The following is a 21437-nucleotide window of genomic DNA, read 5'->3' on the forward strand; positions in this document are numbered from 1 at the left end:
AAAAAAATTTTTATACACTTGTATCTTATATCAAGTTTGTATTTATACAACATAACTTGTAAGTTCGTTATAAATATTAGTTATATGTTCCTTATATGTCAAAAATGCATAGTAATAAACTTTTAATTTTCTTAAGTATCAAAAAGAAAATTTTTTTTTTTTTAAATATAAATATTTAAACAATTTTTGTGCAAAATTTTTCTGCACATGCATTTGAATATAAATTTCTGAGATTTTAAATCTGTTATTTTATCTTAATTTAGTAAAAAAATATTTTAAAACCTGCTGATTACCTATAGTATAATTAAATTTCAATATAATGCATGGCAACTGTTGGTAGTTTTGAAGTTAATATATTTTCTTGGCAAACTTCAGTTTTTGACATTTTCGACGGGTTTTTGACGGTTTAAACCAGTATTATACCCCTGTCATGTCAAAAACCACTTTTTGACGTCAAAAACCCAACCCTGAACAGCAACAAAATTATCGGTGACAAAACCTTGTGGATTTAAGACAAAAGGTTCGGATCCCAGAATCACATCACAGAAAGTTGGTATTTTGTGTGTATGCTAAAACTTTATTATTTTAAACCTTTCAATTAATCAGAATTAAACAAACAGTTCAACAGTTTTCTGTATCAAGCTATTAAATGTAATTGTAAAAAGTTTTAAATATTCAGAAAAAAAATATTAATTTTCTGAGATACTCAAAGAATAATTTTATGTCAAATCTGGTTAGTAAAAAAATTTGTAATTTTTTTTTCAATTAAAAAAATTACATTTAAATTTTAAAAAAATTTCAAGAAATTTTTTTTTATCAAAAAAGTAATCAAATTTATTAAAAATTTACTTTATTCTTTTAAATTTCTAAAGAAAAGGGAAAAAATACTAATATATCAACAGTTAAACAGTGAAATGTCCTATTGGTAAAAACATAAAAAGATGCAGAAGAAGGACCTCTTATAATTTTTCATTAATTATTATATTTCATTTATTTTCTAGAATTTTTATAAATATTTAAAGGATCTATGTTAATAAAATCTCTATTCATACGTTTATAAAAATCAAAGTCAATCAATTCATAATAAGAAAGAAAAAAGCATAATCAATATAAATAAATATACAATCGTATAAAAGATCTTACACTGATCATTCTTACCACTTCACAAAACATGAGCTTCATTGGATTCTGAAATTCTTTTTAAACAAAAAAGATAAAAACCTGCAAAACAAACATATATGAGTACTATGCAACTGTTGGATACTATTTTTTATACTTACATGCTGGAAAAAAAATTTTTTTAAATATCTCAACTAAAGGTAAGTATGAAATGTTTTTGTTTAAGAATAATGCAAAAGAACAGCTAGTTCATATTGTAATAAGCAGATTGCTATTATGAACATAGCAAATTTGAACCAAATTCAGAAAATAAAATTAATTCTTTAAATTTTAATCAAACAAAATTGAGTAATTAATACCTTAGTGAGCAAAAAATTACATTAACATGGCATGAGATAAAACAGGTTGCCAAACTTTAGATGGGACAAAAAAAATTGCTAGATTATGTAAACCATTTAAAAAAGACAGTACATTTTGAAAAAAAAAAAAAAAGCTGGCTTATATATAAATCAAATTTTAAAAAAAAATTTAAAATGTAAGAGACAATATGTAACAATGTCAGACATTAATTACAATTATGTCAGTGAATGTTTAGAATGATGTGGAATAATGATTATGCACTCAACACTTGAATTGCTACTAAAACTTTGCATTTTTAAGCACTAAAGAAACTTGCAACTTATTGCTCATAACAATTTTGCATATTAAGTCCTATTTTAAGAAATTATTACAGGGTGGATAGCCAGATTTTTCATCAAAAAATAAGCACCTTTTAAGAACTTTTTAAGCACTCAAAAATATTTTTAATCACTGTCTTAAAAAAATCATAACTAGGATCTGTGCAGTAACAAAAATTATTTTTCTCTATCCTTTTAAAATTCTTAATTTTTAAACATAAAATCAATAAAATTCAAAGACATTTCCAAAAACTTTACATAATCATGATAAAATAACTAGTTTCTGATAAATATTGCAGAGAAAATTATAAAAATCATTAATTTTTTGTAATTTAGAACGACAATGGCAAAGAAAAAATCTCTTCTTAAAAGATAAAAAATTAAGCACACCAAATAAAAAAGCACCTTTAAGGGCTTTTAAAAAACGTAAGTCAAAAATAAGCACCTTTAAGCACTTTTTAAAAACACTATGCACCCTGTATTAATATTTTGCATCTTAAAAACATAAAAATATGTTTTAGCTCTTAGTGCCTTTCCTTTATGCTTATAACTTGTTATTTCATTTCAACATCCAATCCACAAATTTAAGTGAATTTCATAAGAAAATTTACACATTTTTACAATGTTTCTAACTAAACAGTCATCAAAAAAAAAAAAAAATTTAAATACTCATATGTTAAATCCAGGGTTGAGATATTTCTTCAAGAAGAAACTTATTTCTTCCATAACACTAGAAGAAAGTATAGAAAAAATAGAAGAAACTGGAAGAAATTGGACAAAATGGGGGGAACTAAAAATGAGGAGACCAAAACAACTGGATACGAATAAATATAATAAGAATATTCTAAAATTTAATATATCAGAAGTTAAAAAAAAATTTACACTTATTTTTAAAAAAATAACTATTCATATTATTTATAGTAGCTTTGTGAAAAATCTTAAAATTTATGTAGTCAATTATAACAATAATTTGTTATTTATTTGAATTTAAGTTATTTTCATTTTCTTAAAAATTTTTTACACTACAGGCACCTACACATAAATTTTTTACACTATAGGCACACCTATAAATTAAATAAATTTTTATACTATTCTTAGTTTACTGAATACTATCTTGTTTTAATATAGAAATATTTAAAAAATAAGAAAAAAACACTCGGTAAAATATTAATTAAAAAAGTTTAATGGAATAAAATTTCTTACTTTTTTTAGCAGGAAAATTTTTTATCACAATTTTTGCTGTTCTTTTTTTCTTTCTTTCTTTTTTGAATATAAATACATTTTTTAGTAATTTTAGATAATTTTGTTTATAATAACTGGCATAATAAAATAAATTTTGTTACAAAAAGTAGATATTATTTAATATGTAGTAAAATAATATGAGCTAATTTTTTACTATAAAGTTATAACATTTATAAAACCTAAGCAAAATACTTTATAAAGCCAACAAAATGTGAATGGAAAAAAAAATACCTAAGCTCCTACTTTCCTATAACATGTAATGCCATTGAATTTAATTTTTTAAAAGAAATACCTTATATAGCAAATCTTTAAGCTGTATACAATTCTTCACGAAGTTGCATATAATTCATTAGTTACAAGTGAAAATACAGAAATTCATGAAAAAAATTCTTGAATGGAGATTAATATTTAAGATAATTATAATTTAAGTTATAATTTATTAGTCATTTTATCATTAGGTATGTAGAAATAAAATCTGTATTAATATTTATTTACAAATACTTTTAGCACATGATTATCATAATTAGAATATTATGCTATTTATAGTTATGATTCATAAATTTTATTCAAAAAACTTGATTATGAAGATATAAACATTTGAAGTAAAAACAGAGGTTTCAATTTCTTCAGAAATTTATTAAAAATTTTTCTCTCCAATAGTTTTTTCATTTGTCACTAATTTAAAGCTGATATGCTAAATAGCTTTGATATTAATAATATTATTTAAATTTGATACCAATCAAACTGTTTTAAATTGCTTTATTATTTAGTATTCTATTTTTTAAAAAAAAGTTTCTTTTATTTCATTTACTTTGATTAGAAGAAAACTATTTCTAAGACATTTTTTTTTCACTATGGAAGAAACTTGCCATCACTGGTTATGGTCTCTGGTAAAAATATAAGCAATTTAATACTGATGTGTAATTTTAAACTCTCAAATACTTTTAAATAAACATTATAACAATGACAAATCTATAGGTACACTATCAAGATATATACAATACCACACATAATATATTAAGTATAACTTTACAACAATTTGGAGTTTAAAACAAGGATTTAGTACGTAACATAAAATATTAAGAGCTTAACAAGTACATAATTCATATTTGTTTAATTTTAAACTATAAAAAGCATATAATATAATTATGATTTCTAACAGAGTTATAAGTAATACAAATAAATTCTGTTAGAAAGCATAAAACTGAAACACCTAAAGTTTAGAATTCACTATTGTCATTATTCATCTCTGTTTTTTATTTATTTATTTTTAATGAGCATGAGCATGCTATGAAAAATACTTAAAAGTATTTGATATAGTTTAAAAGTAAATAATATTATGTGAATTTAAAATATTTATAACCAGACAAATAACAAGTCCTACACTAAACTATATTCTCAGTTTTAGTTAGGTTAAAACAATAACTAAGATCATAATGTTTACCATATTATAATTTTAAAATGAAATTCCTTTCACTTATTTGCAATTTATTTCTTATGAAATTATTTGTAATCAAAACCAGAATTATTGTGAAGATTTTTGTGTTGTGATTCACACCAAAACGATCAAGGCTATGCAACTTCAGGACTATGCAACTTAGGACAGTGGCCGGTGAGAAATAAAATAAATAAAAAAAACACCAACTTAAAAGGTATCTATAACTATAGCCGTCGTTGAACAGCCGACCAAATTTTATAGGTTTACGACTACTAATGTTCAACTCTGTAGCCTTGTTATTTTGAACCCAATCCAGAAGACAAGGGAACTCCTGGATCGAGTATTGGGAGAAATTTGCCTTCATGGAGGACTTTTTGATGGAGCTAACCCACTTTTTGAGTTACATGGAGAGGAAGACCACGAGAACCTCCCACGGTTAGCCTGATGGCAAGGGGACTCTAACTCATGATCCGTCTACCACTGAGGATATTTCACATCAGCACTGTGGTCGGTGCAAGCTGGATGCGGAATTTGTATCGACTGGGATTCGAAACCGGTTTGCCTCATAGTAAGGTGAACGCTCTATCCCCTGAGCCATCGCGGTTCAACTAAAAAGGTATAACTCGTTGCCTTACACAGGCAAACTTTTACATGTCTTTTTTTTTTAAAATCATAATAAATTCATGTTTAATATCTATTTGGCCCCTTAGCGATGGTATTGGCACAACAGACCAAGATACAGAAATATCCCCAACTTATTAATTCCAGACATAATTGTACCTTCATATTTAAATCAGTACAATGCAATCAATAAAATAAATAAATAAAATTCTCAATTCTAATGCGGGCAAATAGAAATAATTTTAGTTTGAAATTCCAAATAACTTTAGTGATTGTTAATAATTGTATTACACTTAATTAAAATTGAAAAAATAATTTAGAACAGAATTCACATTTGCCTTTATTCATCAAAAAATTAAAAAAAAAAATATTTTCTTAAAGTGCAAAACTATATGTAGTAACAATAAACAAAACTATATATAGTATGATAATGATTTTAAAATATATATGCATATATTTTAGTTAATTTAAAAACTACATAAAAAAAATTTCTGAGTTTTTAATATTTAGTAGAAAACAAATAATTATTCCGCATCTTTTCAGCTTTAATTAGGTATAATATAATCATTACGATTTTCAGGTCCACCATATTATAATTTCAAACTGAAATTTTTTGAATTTGCTTGCTATTAATATTTATTTTTTTCAGTTAAAAGCACTTGGCTTAATTACGATTTCTAGTTTTAATTGTCAGTCATATTTATTTAGGTAAATAGCAATCAATAACAAAATACTAATGCAAGCAACAAAAAATTTCAGTTTAAAATTATAATAAAATTAATTTAACGTTAGTAAACTTAATTTAACCTAAGACATCTTTGAAATAAAAGCAATAGTACACTAAAAATAGTCGTAAATTAAATCTATTTATATTTGTTTACTTAACTTTGAAATCCAAAGATCCACTCTTGTTTATCAATTGCATTCATGCATTGTGTATACATAAAGTTAGGGAAGTTATAAAAAATTTTCCAATTTTCATTATTATTAAATTAATATTAAAGAAATAATTTATCATAATAAAATGTTAAAACTTAGTTACATTTATCTCAGTCAAAATTATAACATTAAAAATCAAACTTAAAAAATTATAACTTATAATTAAAAATCATAAAACGAAAAAGATAAATTTAGAATTCTACCTTTAAATCTCATTTAAAAATAATTCACTTAGTTAAATCCGTATATTCAAAATAAAACAATTAAATCTGCTGACAGCGGTAGGAAAAAAGTACACTTTAAACTCATCCCATTTAAAATCTCACAGTAATATAAATAATCTTTATTATCACACAAGGAAAAAGTGATTTTTTTTTAAAGAATCTTTTTACCTGTATCAGGTACTTCATTCCCGCATGTCACGTCGTCTGCATGAGTGTTAAAATTTTCATGCTTAAAATAAACATAACTCAAAAATTTCAAATGAAAAGCCACGACACGAATATAAGTTTTTGGATTCAGAAATCAAATTCAGCAACTTCCGCATGAAAGCATAATAATCATAAATTTCGCAATTATTGGTATACCAATTTTTTCCTACAAATTCAGACTAGAACGTGTAGACGTAATGATCATATCAAAACTGAAAAACAAAACGATGGCAGCGCCTCTGCAACAGGTTACTCCTGGATTTTTCTAGAATGTGATTGGTTGATCAAGATAAATGGATCAAGATGCAAAATGACATTTATTCGCTATTAAAATTATATCCGCTGGCTATATCATTAATGAACGAAAGAATTACAAACAAACCAAAGAAAAATTTTATGATACAGTTTTAATTAAAACTAAGTTACTTTATCGCTGAACTGTGTAAATGAATCGTTGAATTTTACCGAAATATTAGAGAAGTTACGTAATGACGATAATAATATAATCTTTGGAAATACACGCTACGCATTTTATTATTTAAAAGATTAATTTTTAATTTCTTTATCATTTGTTCTTTTATACATTCGGTAGTCTATTTTCAAGAATTATAATACTGAGAAGAAATATAATTATTTAACAATTATATTCTTACACACTAGATGGCAGCATCACAATAATTAAAAATTCGTCTTTTTTTTTTTAAATTTCTCAATTTGACTATTCAATTGTAACTATCATTATCTATTTATATTATCGATGAAAAACGTTATAAAAATTAAATCTAAGCATTTATTTTTAAATAAGTAAGAAATTTTTGTTAAAGTTATTCCCTCTTGTAATAGCTAATTTTTGGTGTTTTGTGTTTTTAGGTAAACATTCAGGAACAGCTATCAAAAAGAAGCTGGTGATTTTGATTTATTGAGAAGATTATGAAAATAGATTAAGCCCATTTCGATGACCTAATATTTGGTAGTGATGCAAAATGTATTTTTATAAAAAATGTGGTAGAGTATTTATGCCCAGATATATTTATTATTTTCTAGTGTTCATTCTATTCTTCCCATGCTAAATAATAGCTAAATGCCATGAACTGTTCTTTTTTATCTAATATTTTCATGAAACAAATCATCAGTCAATAATTGATCTTTATTTATTAATTGTTACATTTAACATTATGTCTATGAAATAGGGTTCTATCCATCATTGCTAAAATACGTAGACACAAAATACGTAGACACAAAATACGCAGACACAAAATACGTAGCGCAAGTTTATAATTTGATTTCAGCAAAAGTTTATAAAACAATTCTCACTAAAATAGAAAAATTACCGACAGCGCGTTTTAGAATAATGTATTTTCCATACTGTAACATATATTTTTATCCATCTTTGTTGAACGTTCATCAACTCAAAACTTTAAGAACAAAAACTTCTTACAAAAGTATCATTGATAATCACAGTTGAATACTTCTTCTCTCTATTTTTGAAAAAAAAATTAAAAAATCGTAACCAACGTTGCCACCACCGCTGTTTTGACTGTAAAATTTCACGTTGATTTTGAAATTTGTTAAATTTGTAGGAAAAATTACAAAGTAGACCGATCTGAAATGGATCTGCAAAGTTGAAATTTGACATGCTGAAGGCTCCATTCTTATCTTTAAATTTAATTAGTGTTTTTTCGAAATTCCGATTTACCTGAAAGTTATTCCGAATCTTCCTTCACTTTAAATAATGGCTAAGTGTTTTATTGTTGTAGAAATTTTTTTTTATCTTTATCGATATCTTAATTCATAGGCTCGATCTTGAGTTTATGTCAAAAATAATTAAGAGAGAAATATGTAAATCTTAATATTTATATTAAATTTTTTAAAAATATAAAAAACATAACTCAAGAGACTAAAACTAAGGCTAAATTTAATACATTTTCACGCAATGTCGATTAATTTTTAAATTAACGCAATCATTCATTTCATTATGATTAGCAAATTGACGAAATGCTCTTGCATTATGTTATTATAATTTTATTTTTATTAACAAAATGTTCTTAGTTTTGTTGAAATTATCGACTTTTAAATAATTGAAAATAAACAAGAGAATTTAGTAAATAAATGTGTTCACTGCAAGGACAAGCAAAATGTGTAATTTTAAGTTTCACATAAAACTATTTGCATTAAAATATAAATTAGAAAACATTCAGTAAATATTTGAATAATGTAATTTCCATATTACAAAATATCTTTCATTTATTATTTGTTGGTGCATTAGTTAAATACATTTTATGACATATGCAAAACACGAAGTGCAGAGTAAAATAAATCCCAGAAATTAGAATTATATTTTATAATTCCATTTTTAAATTTTAAATCGTTAAAAAATGTGCTTAAAATTTTTCTAAAACGTTAAAAAATGAATAAAAAGGGGAATAGAATTTAGATAATACAATGAAAGTAAACTTAAAAATAAACTAAATAAACGTAAAATGCATCCTTTATGAAGTAAATTGTAAGTATTCCGAGCGAGGTTGACTTTTAATAGAGTATAGACTAAAAGATAAATATTCTTAAAATGTACTTTAAAATGGATGATTCAATACTAACTCCTTCCGAGAACTTCAATATTAAATGAAGTTGAATCCGAAACATTTGTAAGGTTTCATCGATCTATTCCATAAATAAACATAGAGAAGCAATATTTCTGGGATGAGGAAAACTGAATAAAATATTAGTCTCCGTTCCTTTTTAACGGAACAATTAGATTTTACTTTCAGAAGTATATTCATTATTAATTAAGGGAAAAAATTCCTAATATATAGAAGAAAACTAATCGAAACGGAAATGGAACAAATTTCAGCTTTTCAATGATACATTTATTTAAATAAAAACTACACGTAAAGCTAAAATATTTTACTTATTTCAACAAGTAAATAATAGTTTAATTTTTCAAATCACTTTTGTTTTTTCTCATTCACCACTGGCAAGTCGTGAAAATGGGCTCTTGTTTTTGAGCGCTTGAAACCTGTCGACCGTTATTTCCAATTTGCATACTTTTGAAGCGAATGAAGTCTTTAAATAAGCAATAGTGTAACTGTTAGCGCTGGCTGAAATTGGAATTGTAACATTGCAAAATATCATTATTAACTATCAATTAATATTATTAACTATCGATTCGAAACTATCTTTTATATGGGTCATTATTAAAAATCGAACCGTGGTGGCTCAGGAGATAGAGCGTTCGTCTTCCAATGAGGTGAACCGGGTTCGAATCCCAGCGATGGCTGGTCGATACGAATTCCGCATCCGGCTTGCACCGACCACAGTGCTGACGTAAAATTTTCTCAGTGGTAGACGGATCATAGAATAGAGTGCCCTTTGCCGTCAGGCTAACCGTGGGAGGTTTTCCTCTCCATGTAACACAAATGCGGGTTGGTTCCATCAAAAAGTCCTCCTTGAATTCAAATTTCTCCCAATTACTTGATCTAGGAGTTCCCTTGTCTTCTGGATTGGGTTCAAAATTACAAGGCTACGGAGTTGAAAATTAGTGGTCGTAAACTCAAAAATTGGATCGACTGTTCAACGACGATTGTGAAATAAAACAAAATATTAAAAATAGATTTAATACCAGAAATAGGGTTAATAAATAAGGGTCAATATTATATGGGTTAACATATCGTTTCGCCAATTTTTTCGTTATCAACTCAAGCTATCACAGTTTAAAGACAGAACAATAAAGGGTGAGAATGGTTTATCAGTTTAGTGGGATTGTTATTCTCTGATTTAAATCAGTCCCCAAAATTCTTTATTCGGCTTGATTTTATGATTTTTACAATGTCTGGTGGCATATCGGTTAAAAATTTCATGATGGTGAAGAATTTTCAGAACGTTAATTTCTTGGACAGAGCCAAAAATTATGCAATTTACTTTTGTTAGACTTAATAAAATAAAATAAAAAATGCGTGCATGTTACATCTTAGACCGGTCTAAAGTTGATGCAACATGTACAGTTAGCACGAAAATATATTTCTCCAAGAATTTTTCTACTCACAGCATGCAAAACGTTTATTTTCGTTATAAAGCTACACATTTTAAAACATTACAATAAAATAATGTTTCTGGTTAACGTGATTTATTTTAACTTATTTAACCTACTTAAAAACTAAGTTTTAAACGCATGACTATTCAAATTCAATCTACCATCACGTTTAGTAAGAAAGAATTCGAAGTGAGTAGTATCCGTATCCAAGCAGTAACAACCAATTGTCCAAGGTGCAAAATATGGTGGTTCAGAGTACAATATCATTACCTTGGGACAATTTTTACAGTTTAAAATTTTAAAAAAATATGAAGTGCATAAAACAGAAATTGTTCATAAAATTATATTAATAGACAGCAGTATAATGTATTTCCATATTTGAAATTATTACTTCCTTTATGAAAAAAAAACCACTCACAATTGGTTCGAGGTACAATACTCTCCTCTACACTTTAGAAAAGACGAAATATCGGAAAAAGGAAAATTGAATAATTTTTTTTTAATAAATCATTCCATTATTCGTATTTTGAAATGATTTATTAAGCGGATTTAAAATAAATAAGAGAATAAATAACATTTAGGGTGGAAAAAAGATTTATTAAAATCATTTATAACTGAAGTTTTGCAATATATTATTACTTAACAATGTGAAGAAAAAGTTCTGATGAATCATCACTTTTAAGTCGGTTACCTAGTATCAATGTCATATGACTCTATCAAAAATTTTCTACTTTTATTGTCTGTCTGCCATTTCTCCCTTTTATTCATTTTTTAAAAATCCAAACGACCAGATGGATTGTTCTCATAATTTGATTTCAACAATTTATCGATGCACTGCTTATCATCTGGATTTAGAGATGATTCAAACAAAAGCATATCCATTTCGCATAGCATATCTCTTAAGTTTTCACCCAAGGGGGCCTCCAAATCTATGCCACAATCACATTCATAATCTGAAGATTTTGCCTGTCTCGTATTAACATTTTCTGTAGATGATTTTAAGATGTCTCCAGGAGCTTGTGGTAGAGTTGTTGATGTACTATTGTCCTTCTTTACGGGTGTTGTGCCTTTTCCATCCATTTTAAATAAACAAACTACAAACAACAACAACAAAATCAGGAATGCCAAGCCGCATATTATCCCAATAGAATAGGGACTTTCCAAATAGCTGAAGTCTTCTGATTGAGTTTTGAGCGTGGCCATAGATATATTAAACGCTTTGAATAATTTAGTTTCATTTGTCAACAGAAACAAATTAGTGTTGTCAACATGTACAGGTATCTGTAATATTTGTAGCCGAGTTGATAATAGTTTGGAGCGATCGTGTTCTTTGGAATCGACCCCCCTCAATGAGTCAGGAACATACTTTGATGTGGATTCTTCTTTCCCTGAATCATCTGTTGCCTCTGTTGAGCTAGACATCCTTTCGGTTTTTGTGCTTGAAGGAAAATTTGTATCTATTTCATGCTCAAATTCTTTTGGCATAATTCTATCATTAATTTTTTGTTCTTTAAATAGAGGAAATTTTGTTCTCTGAAAACCATTTTTCCCTATACCTGGGTGCCAAAGATGGATTCGGTTCTTCTCCATCAGCAGAAAATGAACACGATTCATAGCTGGCGAATTAATAGGTCTGCCAAAATTGAGTTTGTCATTCTCAAATTTTAATCCGTGTCGGTCCAACTGTTTGGCAAATTTCAATTTCGTATTAAAAAGTGGCTTGGTTCCAGTCGATAACATCATAGTATCTCTGAAATTATCATCTGAAGCACTTTTGTGAATTGCCGAGTTTTCTCTACTATTTTCAGTGAAAAGTTTTTCATATTTATTAAAAGACTTTTCTATTTCAGATTTAGTTTCATCTTGAATCGGCGCATTTTGATTTTCCATTGATAAAGGAGTAATTACAACACTATTTGGGGCATACCGGGAGTTTTCGAACACCTGTATTTAAAATGAAGAAAAAAAAACTTATGAAAATCGAAGCAAAAATTTTAATTGTAATTACCGCTTTAAAATGATTTCTTAACGCTCTCTACTAATTTTATTATGTTACGTCTAATTTTCAGACCTTTCGATATCGTTCAAATAATGGTTGAAAATTATCTCCAATATATCCATTTTACAAAGATGTCATATATTTCCTTTGGGAAAGTCAGATTTTAGCACAGATGGAATTTTTAAATGATATAGTCTAAAACGAATAGTCTGATTTAAAATCTAAAAAATATCCATTTTAAAATGGGCAACTTTAATGTTGTTTTTCTTATAATAATAATAAAAAAGCTACATTGAATTGATTTTTTATTTAATTATTTCATTTTTTTATTATTATTATTATCATTTCTTTTTCGTTGCTTTTCCTAAGATCAAGTAGAATAAAATTATTCTAAATCAAATTAAAAAATCGAGATTTTTTTTTAATATTATTGCAATTTAAGCCTGCTTTTACTTAAGCCTTTGAACAGTTACTATCAGAATATGAAAAATTAATTAATAGCAACATAAGAAAAAACGAATTAATAGCAACATTTTAGCATGGAATAATTGGTCTTTTTGCTCGTTGCAGCAGCAGTTAAATATTGTAACAAAGCATATACGAGTGCAAATGTTTAATTAAGTAAGAGAACTGATATACTCTCCCAAAAGTAGGAATAAAATTATGCCCTTAATGTTGTGAATTAGCTAAACCTCATTGAAATTATCACTTTTGACATGCTTCAATCTGAATACCGCAAAACTGAAGGATAATAAAAACATTTTCCTTGTTAACTCTAATAACATGTTCAAGCATACATTAGAATTACTACTATCGAGTTCAGAGATTTTTCTTACATTCATTTTTGCTGGCTAATGTAATAAAGTTTACAATAAATATGTTTATATCATGAAATTGTTTCTAAAATAAACAATCAGATTAATAAATAAATAAATTTCAGAAAACTTCTGTAAAACTTCTTAATATATTATCTTTAATAATTTTTTTGGGCTCAATTATTTCGGTGACTTCAAGCATTTAAGAAAAAATATGAGTAAACGTATAATTATTTGCAGATGTTCTATGGAACAAAACTCAAAAGCAGAAGAATTAATCTTTTATACAGCAAATATTTGAACGATCAAATAACATGTCTAGTAATAATTAACTAACCGAAATGCATGTCAAGTATTTAGTGATGGTTAAAATACGAGAGATAAAACTAAAGCTGAACATTTTTACTTTTCTCGGTCTTGATTTTGAAGCTCGAATTAGGAAAAACAGTAAAATATACTTTACAACTAGACAGCACATGATTAAGTAATTGTGTTGCTTATATTTAGTTTCCGTAGTTAAGTGGGGAATAAACTCGAAATAAGAATTTTAAAAACATTTCGTCTAAAGATGACTAGTGTTGATAAATATAATGATAACTAAAGCTAAAACAATTATAGAAATTCGTTCTGTAATTACTCTGTTATTTGAATTCTTCCTAATGCGAACCATAAAAAACCTAATTGTATTTTTTTTTGTGAGGGTAAAAAAGTTTTTTTTTTTAATTTTTTTGTTCGTCATGTGTAGTTTATTATTTCTTTTTCCTCTCTTTCAGGGGCACCATATTAGGTGGACCAGCGTTGCTTCCATAATAAGTACAGAGAATGAAAGAACATCCATGCCTTGCCCGGGATTCGAACCCAAAACCTTTCTGACGCAATAACAGTTCCCTGACCCCTACACAAGCCGGTCGGCATGTAGTTTATTATAGAAATACCAAAAGTGACACTTTATATAATTACAAACGGCGAGACTTTTATTTATTTATTTATTTTAAGTTCAATCTGTAGAAGGATACACATTGTTGTTGTTGTTGTTGTAGTTCACTTACGTCGCACTAGAGCTGCACAATGGGCTATTGGTGACGGTCTGGGAAACATCCCTGAGGATGATCCGATCCGATGTCATGCCATCACAATTTTGATCCTCTGGAGAGGGGATGGCACGCCCGAGCACTTTACGGTAGAACAGTTTAACGAGGACCAATACCGCACAACCTCGATCCCTACTCAGACTGATCCAAGTGGTCACCGACCAGCTTACTGACCGCAGTCAGTGATGCTTGACTTCGGTGATCCTCGGAACCGTGTCTTAACGATCAGTTCACTGCGGCACGAAGGATACATGTGCCCCCTTTTTTTAAAGTAACTTACGGATCCCTGAAATTCTCCCTAGAGTTCAGTCTCTTACAGCTTAGTTAATTTACATCTTCAGGCATCGCGTTGTTTTTGTTGTTAAGAAGCTTTTGTGTTTCACGGTTTTTTCGAAAATAAATACATTATCCTGTTTTTCATCCTAATAATCCATGAGCACATGAGGTAAAAACCGAGCAAAGCAATATTGCTGAAGTCAGTAATTGCTCTAGGCTAGACCAACCGGCTGCCGATATGGTGACGAGTAATTAACGATCTACTACGGAGACTAGTAAATACCTTATTCAATTGCATTAAGAATTGAAATTTTTACACCGATTGCAGCTGATTCGCTTGCTTCTAGTTTGGAAAGATATCGATGAGACGAAATTTTCCTGTTGTGCACTTTAAAACAACGAATTATATGTAAATATAAAAACTTACTCTTAACGTGCGCAAGAAAAAAAAAACACCACTTTTATATAAGCACAATTTGGCTGATCTTGTGGATGGGCTGATTCTTGAAAAAACAAGATATTTTGAAATTACCAATGGGGGGAGCCGTGAGGACTCAGGGGATAAGGCATTCGCCTTCCAATGAGGTGAACCGGGTTCGAATCCCAGTGATGACTGGTAGATACGAATTTCACATCCGGCTTGCACCGACCACAGTGCTAGCGTGAAACATTATCCGTGGTAGACGGATCACTGGCTAGAGTTCCCTTGCTTCCAGACTAACCGTAGGAGGTTTTCGTGGTTTCCCTCTCCGTGTAACGCAAATGCGGGTTAGTTCAATCAAAAAGTTCTATACGAAGACAAAGTTTCTCCCAATACTTGATCCAGGAGTTCCCTTGTCTTCTGGATTGGGTTCAAAATTACAAGGCTACGGCGTAGAACATTGGTAGTCGTAAACCTGAAAAATAGTGTCGGTTGTTCAACGACGGTTATAAAATAAAATAAAATTGCCAGTAGGGTTTGGTGTAACAGATAATACACCCTATTCAAAATTGCAGAAAGAATGTCTTTGCTAGATACAAAAAAAATTAAAATGGTTGCAAGGGGGGAAAAAACGTACTTTTGCCATAATTTCGGCTCATAGTTGAAATATTTATTTTCAGAGCGATGCATAAACGAGTGATAATTATTATTATTTTCCTACATAATGATTAGGGAGCTGTGCGAATCGTCGTAGTAATGAAAATGAGGATAAAAGAGATGGTTCTTAAGTGACAGGTCACTGTAAATTGAAAATGAATTCTTCTTTTAAATAAAAAAATTGAACTATATTTTAATTTACAATTATAAATAGTATTAAATTTTCAGGATATGATTTATGATGAAATTCATCATTTCAACCTAAATTTTTATTTTCAACTCGGTATCTTTATTTTTTACTACATTGTTACTGTAGTAAAAAATAAAGATACCTAGTTGAAAACAAAAATTTAGGTTGAATTGATTATACTATTTATACCTGAAAATGTTATTATACCTGATTATTTTATTATACCTGAGAATATTTTTATTATACCTTTATCATAAGCAAAAGAATACGGCACCTGATTTTGGATTTTGAGGCAATCTCTCCGAGACTGTGTAAGCTCAGAATTAAGGGACTTTAGTTTCAGCATTATCTGTTCTTATGCACCAACTGAAGGTAAAACATATGAATAAAAGAAAATTTTCGATGAAAATTTAGGCCAAATTTACTGCAGTTGTCCAAAACATGATGTAAAAATTGTTTTTGGAGATCTAAATGCTAAAGTAGGTAGAGAAAGAGAATTTAAATTTGTTACTGGTGGATTTAGTTTACATGATACAACCAATGATAATGGACACAAATTAATCGATTTTGCAGCTTCACATAATATGATTATGGGAAGCGCGTCCTTTCCACATAAAAATATTCATAAAGCTGCGTGGCGTGCCCCATGTGGCACTTATGCTAATCAAATTGATCACGTACTGATTGACGCAAGACATTACTCAGATTTGATGGACGTGAGAACTTATCGTGGGGCTAATGTGGATTCAGATCACTTCTTGATTATTGCTATAGTCAGATCAAGATTATAAAACGCAAAAAAGTTTAAGGGAGAGACGATGAGAGAATATGACTGTGATAAACTTAAAAATAAAAGGATAAGACTTGAATACTGCGAAAAAGTAAAAGAACAGTTGAATTTAATGAATTGTGACGATACTGTGGAAAATAAATGGAAATGTATAAAAGACAGTATCTGTAAAGCTGCCAATACCATGATTGGTAAAGTCAGTAAGAAACAGGTTAAGGATTGGTATTATATTGATTGTGCCATCGCTAATGATAAAAAGAATGTTGCATGTAAACATATGATACAAGCACACAAGGGCGCCGGCAGAATAATATAAAAGAGGGTGCAACCGTCTAACAAACTGACCCCCCCCCCAATTTTTCTTTTTTTTAAATATTCTGTTATTACGTTTTTTTTGTTATTACATATACTTTCATCTATTAATTTTTTTCAAGATTCAGGTATAGAACAAAATAATAGGAACACCTGTGAAAAAATGAAAATATTTTATTAATAAGGAGTTTGGCCACCTTTGGCCTGAATGACAGCTTGCATTCGACGAGGGATTGACAAATAAAGGTCTTGAACAAAAGTTCATTGGAATTTGCAGCCATTCCTCTTGCAGGGCTGTCTCGAGTTGAGAGAGTGTGTGTGGAGGAGGAAACCGAGCACGGACTTTTGTCTCCAAAAAACCCCACAAAGGCTCAATGATATTGAGATCAGGGGACCGAGGACAACACGTTAAATGATCCACTTCATAATTATGCTCATTTAACCATGTTTGAACACAGTGAGACGTGTGAACAGGGGCGTTGTCATCTTGGAACACAGGACGCTCTCCCGGAAAGAAAGTATGAAGCATTGGGTGAAGATGATCTGCAAGAATACTTCGGTAATGGTCCCCTTTGACCACCCCCTCAAGACAACGAGAGGCTCCAATCCACGGGCAGATATAGCGCTCCACACCATCACTGAACCACCTCCATGTTTCACGGTTGAAACCAGCCAGTCACCATGAAATGCTTCTGCCGGCGTTCGCCATACGAACACACGTCCGGTGGTCTGGAATAGTGCAAAAGAGGATTCATCAGACCAGATGACTTGTTCCCATTGCAGTTGTGTACATTGTAGGTGGTCTAGGCACCACTGTAGTCTCTTCAAAGCATTCCGCGCTGAAACTAACGGTTTTGGAATAGCTACTTTGCCATGAATGTTAGCAGCATGCAACTCCCGTTGAATAGTTTTCATGGATACAGGGTTCTGAAGGTGGGTATTCATCTCGGATGTTATCACCGGCAGTGTTGTCTAGCGTTTTCGAGCGACTATTTTCTTCACCCGTCTATCACGGTCTGACAACTTCGACTTCCTGCCGCTGTTGTGCCTCGCCGAAGACACCTTACCCAACTTTGTGTATGCCGACAGAGTCCTTGATTCAGTGGTCCCTGAAACACCTACAAGGTTCGCTGTTCTGGCCACGGACGCTCCAGCCAGGCGAGCTCCGATTATCATGCCTCTTTTAAGGTCAGACATAATCTCGTTTTGCTAGAAACAGATTTTTCTCTTGCAAATCTCACACTGCCAAATGCTAGACAGATACCTTGCCTTTCATCACCACTAGGTGGCACATTCCCGCCGCTTATTGGACGGTCGAGAACGACTCCATTCTTTCACAGATGTTCCTATTATTTTTTCCTATACCTGTACATTTCTTCATTGTTAACAAGATATTTTAAAAAAATTACGAATTTACGTGATCTGAAATGTGGAGGAATAGAGAAAATTCTTATGAATCCCTCGAATAGTACATCGATTTAGATATTGAGGCCACACCGTTTTATCCAGCTGTAATGGAGGCAACCAAAATTGGCCCAACTCTTCAAGCTACTACGTGCACTATTGAATGCACTTTTAGTACAATGCGACGCATGAAAACATGGAATCAGTACTACAGTGTGTCATGAGAGATTAAGTAGTTTGTGCATGCTCAGTGTGCATAAGAAACGAAGATGACTCAGAATTCATTGAAAATGTTATAAACAGATTTGGACAGCTAACAAGACTATTACAATTCTTGTTTGATTAAACAATTTTTAATTGTTATGTATCAATAATTGCTTAACTATTTGCTTTTGAATGAAAATATTTTTAATAAAAATTTTTTATACTCTTTAATTGTTTAAAAAAAGCCAGGGGGGTGCAAGTGCACCCCCTTGCACCCCGCTGCCGGCGCCCTTGCAAGCACACACAAGAAATAGTGTAGAGGAGTACCATAGACGCAGAAAAGAGGAGAAGAAACTCTTTACGCAAAAGAAAAGGGTCTTTGATGAAGAATTGTTTAAAGATTTTGAACATCTGAAATCCATTAATGAATGCAGAACATTCTATCGGAAAACTAACCGCAGTCGATTGGACTTTAAGCAGACCTCTAGTCTATGCAAAAACAAATTTGGTGAAATTATTATATTCCGGACCTTATCTTATTTCAGCAAAACTACTAAAGAATTGTGAACCTACCTTATTGAGGAACTTATCTGAACTTATTACTGACAGTTGGAACTCTGAGATTACGCCAACGGATTGTAATATTTGCATTTTGAGTCCAATTCACAAGAAAGGAAATCCTATGACCTGTGCCAACTATCGTGGCATTAGTCTGCTTTGTATAACTTATAAAATTCTATCTAGAATTTTATTTCTCAGGCGGTTACCATTCGTTAACTCAAAAGAAGGAAGATATCGATGTGGATTCCGTGCTGGAAAATCAACTAAAGATCAAATATTTTGTCTCCGTCAGATTTCAGAGAAGTCAATGGAATTTAACATAGAAACACATCATCATTTTATAGATTTTAAGGTTGGTTTTGATAATATCATTACAAATTATCTTTTTGAGACAATAAATACTTTTAAAATACCTTCAAAACTCATTAAATTGACGAGACTTACATTGAAAGATACAAAGTGTAAGTTTCTGGGGTCCCTGTCAGAAAATCTTGACACATTTACAGGTGTTCGACAGGGAGATTCTCTCTCCTGTCTTCTTTTTAAGATTGCACTTGAGAGAGTTATTCGTGATCCAAACATCAATACCAGTGGTCACATTTTTACTAGATCAGTACAACTATTTGCATATGCTGATGATATTGATGTAATTGCTCGTTCCCTTCCTGCCCTGAAAGAGGCATTTCTTGCTTTTGAGGTAGCTGCAAGAAAAATGGGCTTAGTCATAAATGCAGAGAAAACAAAATGTATGTTATTCTTAGGAAACAGAGTCCCAGACCCCTATCTTGAAATAGAGTCTTATAGATTTGAAACAGTTAGGAGTTTTACTTATTTAGGATCAATTATTACTATTGACAACAGAATGACTCCTGAAATAAAAAAACTGGCAAATAGGGCTGTCTATGGGCTGGGAAGATTTATTAAATCTAGGTTTCTTTCCAGAAAAACAAAGTTCTTAATCTACAAAACTCTTATCAAAGGAGTTTTGACATACGTTTCTGAGGCCTGGACAATCACAAAACTGGAGGAAAATTGCATCGTAATATTTGAGAGAAAGATTTTGCGGAGTATACTTGATAACAATAACTGGAGAAGGAGATTTAACTTTGAACTGTACAAGACTTATAAACAACCCGATATTATTAAATACATAAAAATAAATAGAATGAATTGGATGGCCCACGTGATTCGAATGAGTGATGACCTGATGACAATACAATAAAAAAGATGCTGCTTTTTAAACCCACTGGAACAGGAAAGTGGTTTTTAATTCTAAAGTTGCAAGTATTTTTAAAACTTTTTTAAAGTTTTAATTTTAAGTACAGGTTTCAAAAATGCTTGCAACCTTACAAATGACTAGTTAACATCGAAATTAAGAGTGGACCCTTAAAACTACCCAGTCTGGAAAATCTAAAATTTAAAAGTTGTCAACTTAGGAAAATTCTATGAATTATGCTTTGTAAATGTAATTATAATGCAATAAATTGAATTGGGATGGATCAGGCCCGTAGCCAGGGGGGGGGGGACCGTCGGGACAAATCCCCCCCCCCCGAAATTCTGGGATTCAAACTTTTTAGTCTTTCTTTGAGCCTCTCAGTAAAAAGAAAAACAGAAACTGTCGAATCAAACCTTTTATTAACTAACTTTATTAAGCATATTTCGGAGTATTCCACTCTGTAATAAAAAAGTAATCGAAAAATTTTCTTCAAATCCCCGTCGCATGTCTTTGTAAACTTTGTTTACAAATTGATTATAATTATTATGTAATATTAATTGAAAAATAATTATTATGTATTACTTTTTAATTACTAGTTTAACTTTTGCAAACAACAGAATAAACAATATTTGTTACAATGTTTTCCACCTACTTTGCATGTCTGAAACCGTCCTTGCTTCTAACCATATTCCCCCACGAAAAAAAATCCTGGCTACGGCCTTGGGATGGATATTAATTGAATTAAATGTATATCAATCAAAAGAAACACAATATGTGTAAGTTGTGTGTTTCGAAACGTCAATTAAATAAAGAATACCTCCAAATTAAATCAAAATTAGACTAAAATATATAGCAAAATAGTCATATTTTAGTTTGATTGCCCCCAATATCGTACTCGGAGTTATGAAAGTTAAAAACCTGTAACGGCTCTCCAGACCAAACTAAAGAAAGGGACTGAGAAATAACTTCAAACTGTACAAAATTTATTACAACAGTAAGCAAAT

The 21437-nt window shown here is 30.1% G+C and overlaps 2 protein-coding genes across 13 annotated transcripts in view; both read right to left on the minus strand.

The window, feature by feature from the left end:
- Positions 1 to 21437, minus strand: part of LOC107440780 (circadian locomoter output cycles protein kaput) — a 122386-nt gene that overhangs the window by 37932 nt on the left and 63017 nt on the right. For 2 of the 12 annotated variants that reach the window (XM_043048164.3, XM_087163779.1), the window contains exons 3-4: positions 19662 to 19918; positions 1159 to 1221 (exon numbers count right to left, since the gene is read on the minus strand). The gene's annotated coding sequence lies outside the window, so the exon portion shown is untranslated. Of the gene's footprint in view, positions 1 to 1143; positions 1222 to 6428; positions 6709 to 19661; positions 19919 to 21437 lie in introns of those variants that run through there. The other 10 variants (XM_016053819.4, XM_016053811.4, XM_016053812.4 and 7 more) reach the window with 7 other exon arrangements.
- LOC107440781 (uncharacterized) lies at positions 11085 to 13926 on the minus strand. Its single transcript, XM_016053821.4, has 2 exons — positions 13718 to 13926; positions 11085 to 12441 (listed from the first exon to the last, which is right to left on the minus strand). The coding sequence occupies exons 1-2, from the start codon at positions 13787 to 13789 to the stop codon at positions 11269 to 11271; spliced, it is 1245 nt and encodes a 414-aa protein (XP_015909307.1). The 5' UTR covers positions 13790 to 13926; the 3' UTR covers positions 11085 to 11268.

This window comes from Parasteatoda tepidariorum, chromosome 5 (genome assembly GCF_982258835.1).
Source record: "Parasteatoda tepidariorum strain Cologne lab strain chromosome 5, Ptep-v5.0, whole genome shotgun sequence".
Lineage (NCBI taxonomy): Eukaryota > Metazoa > Arthropoda > Arachnida > Araneae > Theridiidae > Parasteatoda > Parasteatoda tepidariorum.

Bases quoted from the DNA above. Each gene is read 5' to 3' on its own strand.
- LOC107440781 (XM_016053821.4), bottom strand. From the start codon at position 13,789: ATGTGCTGTCTAGTTGTAAAGTATATTTTACTGTTTTTCCTAATTCGA. The intron at 12,442-13,717 runs GTAAAAATGTTC...TTTTAAATACAG, and splicing joins CAAAATCAAGACCGAGAAAA to GTGTTCGAAAACTCCCGGTA.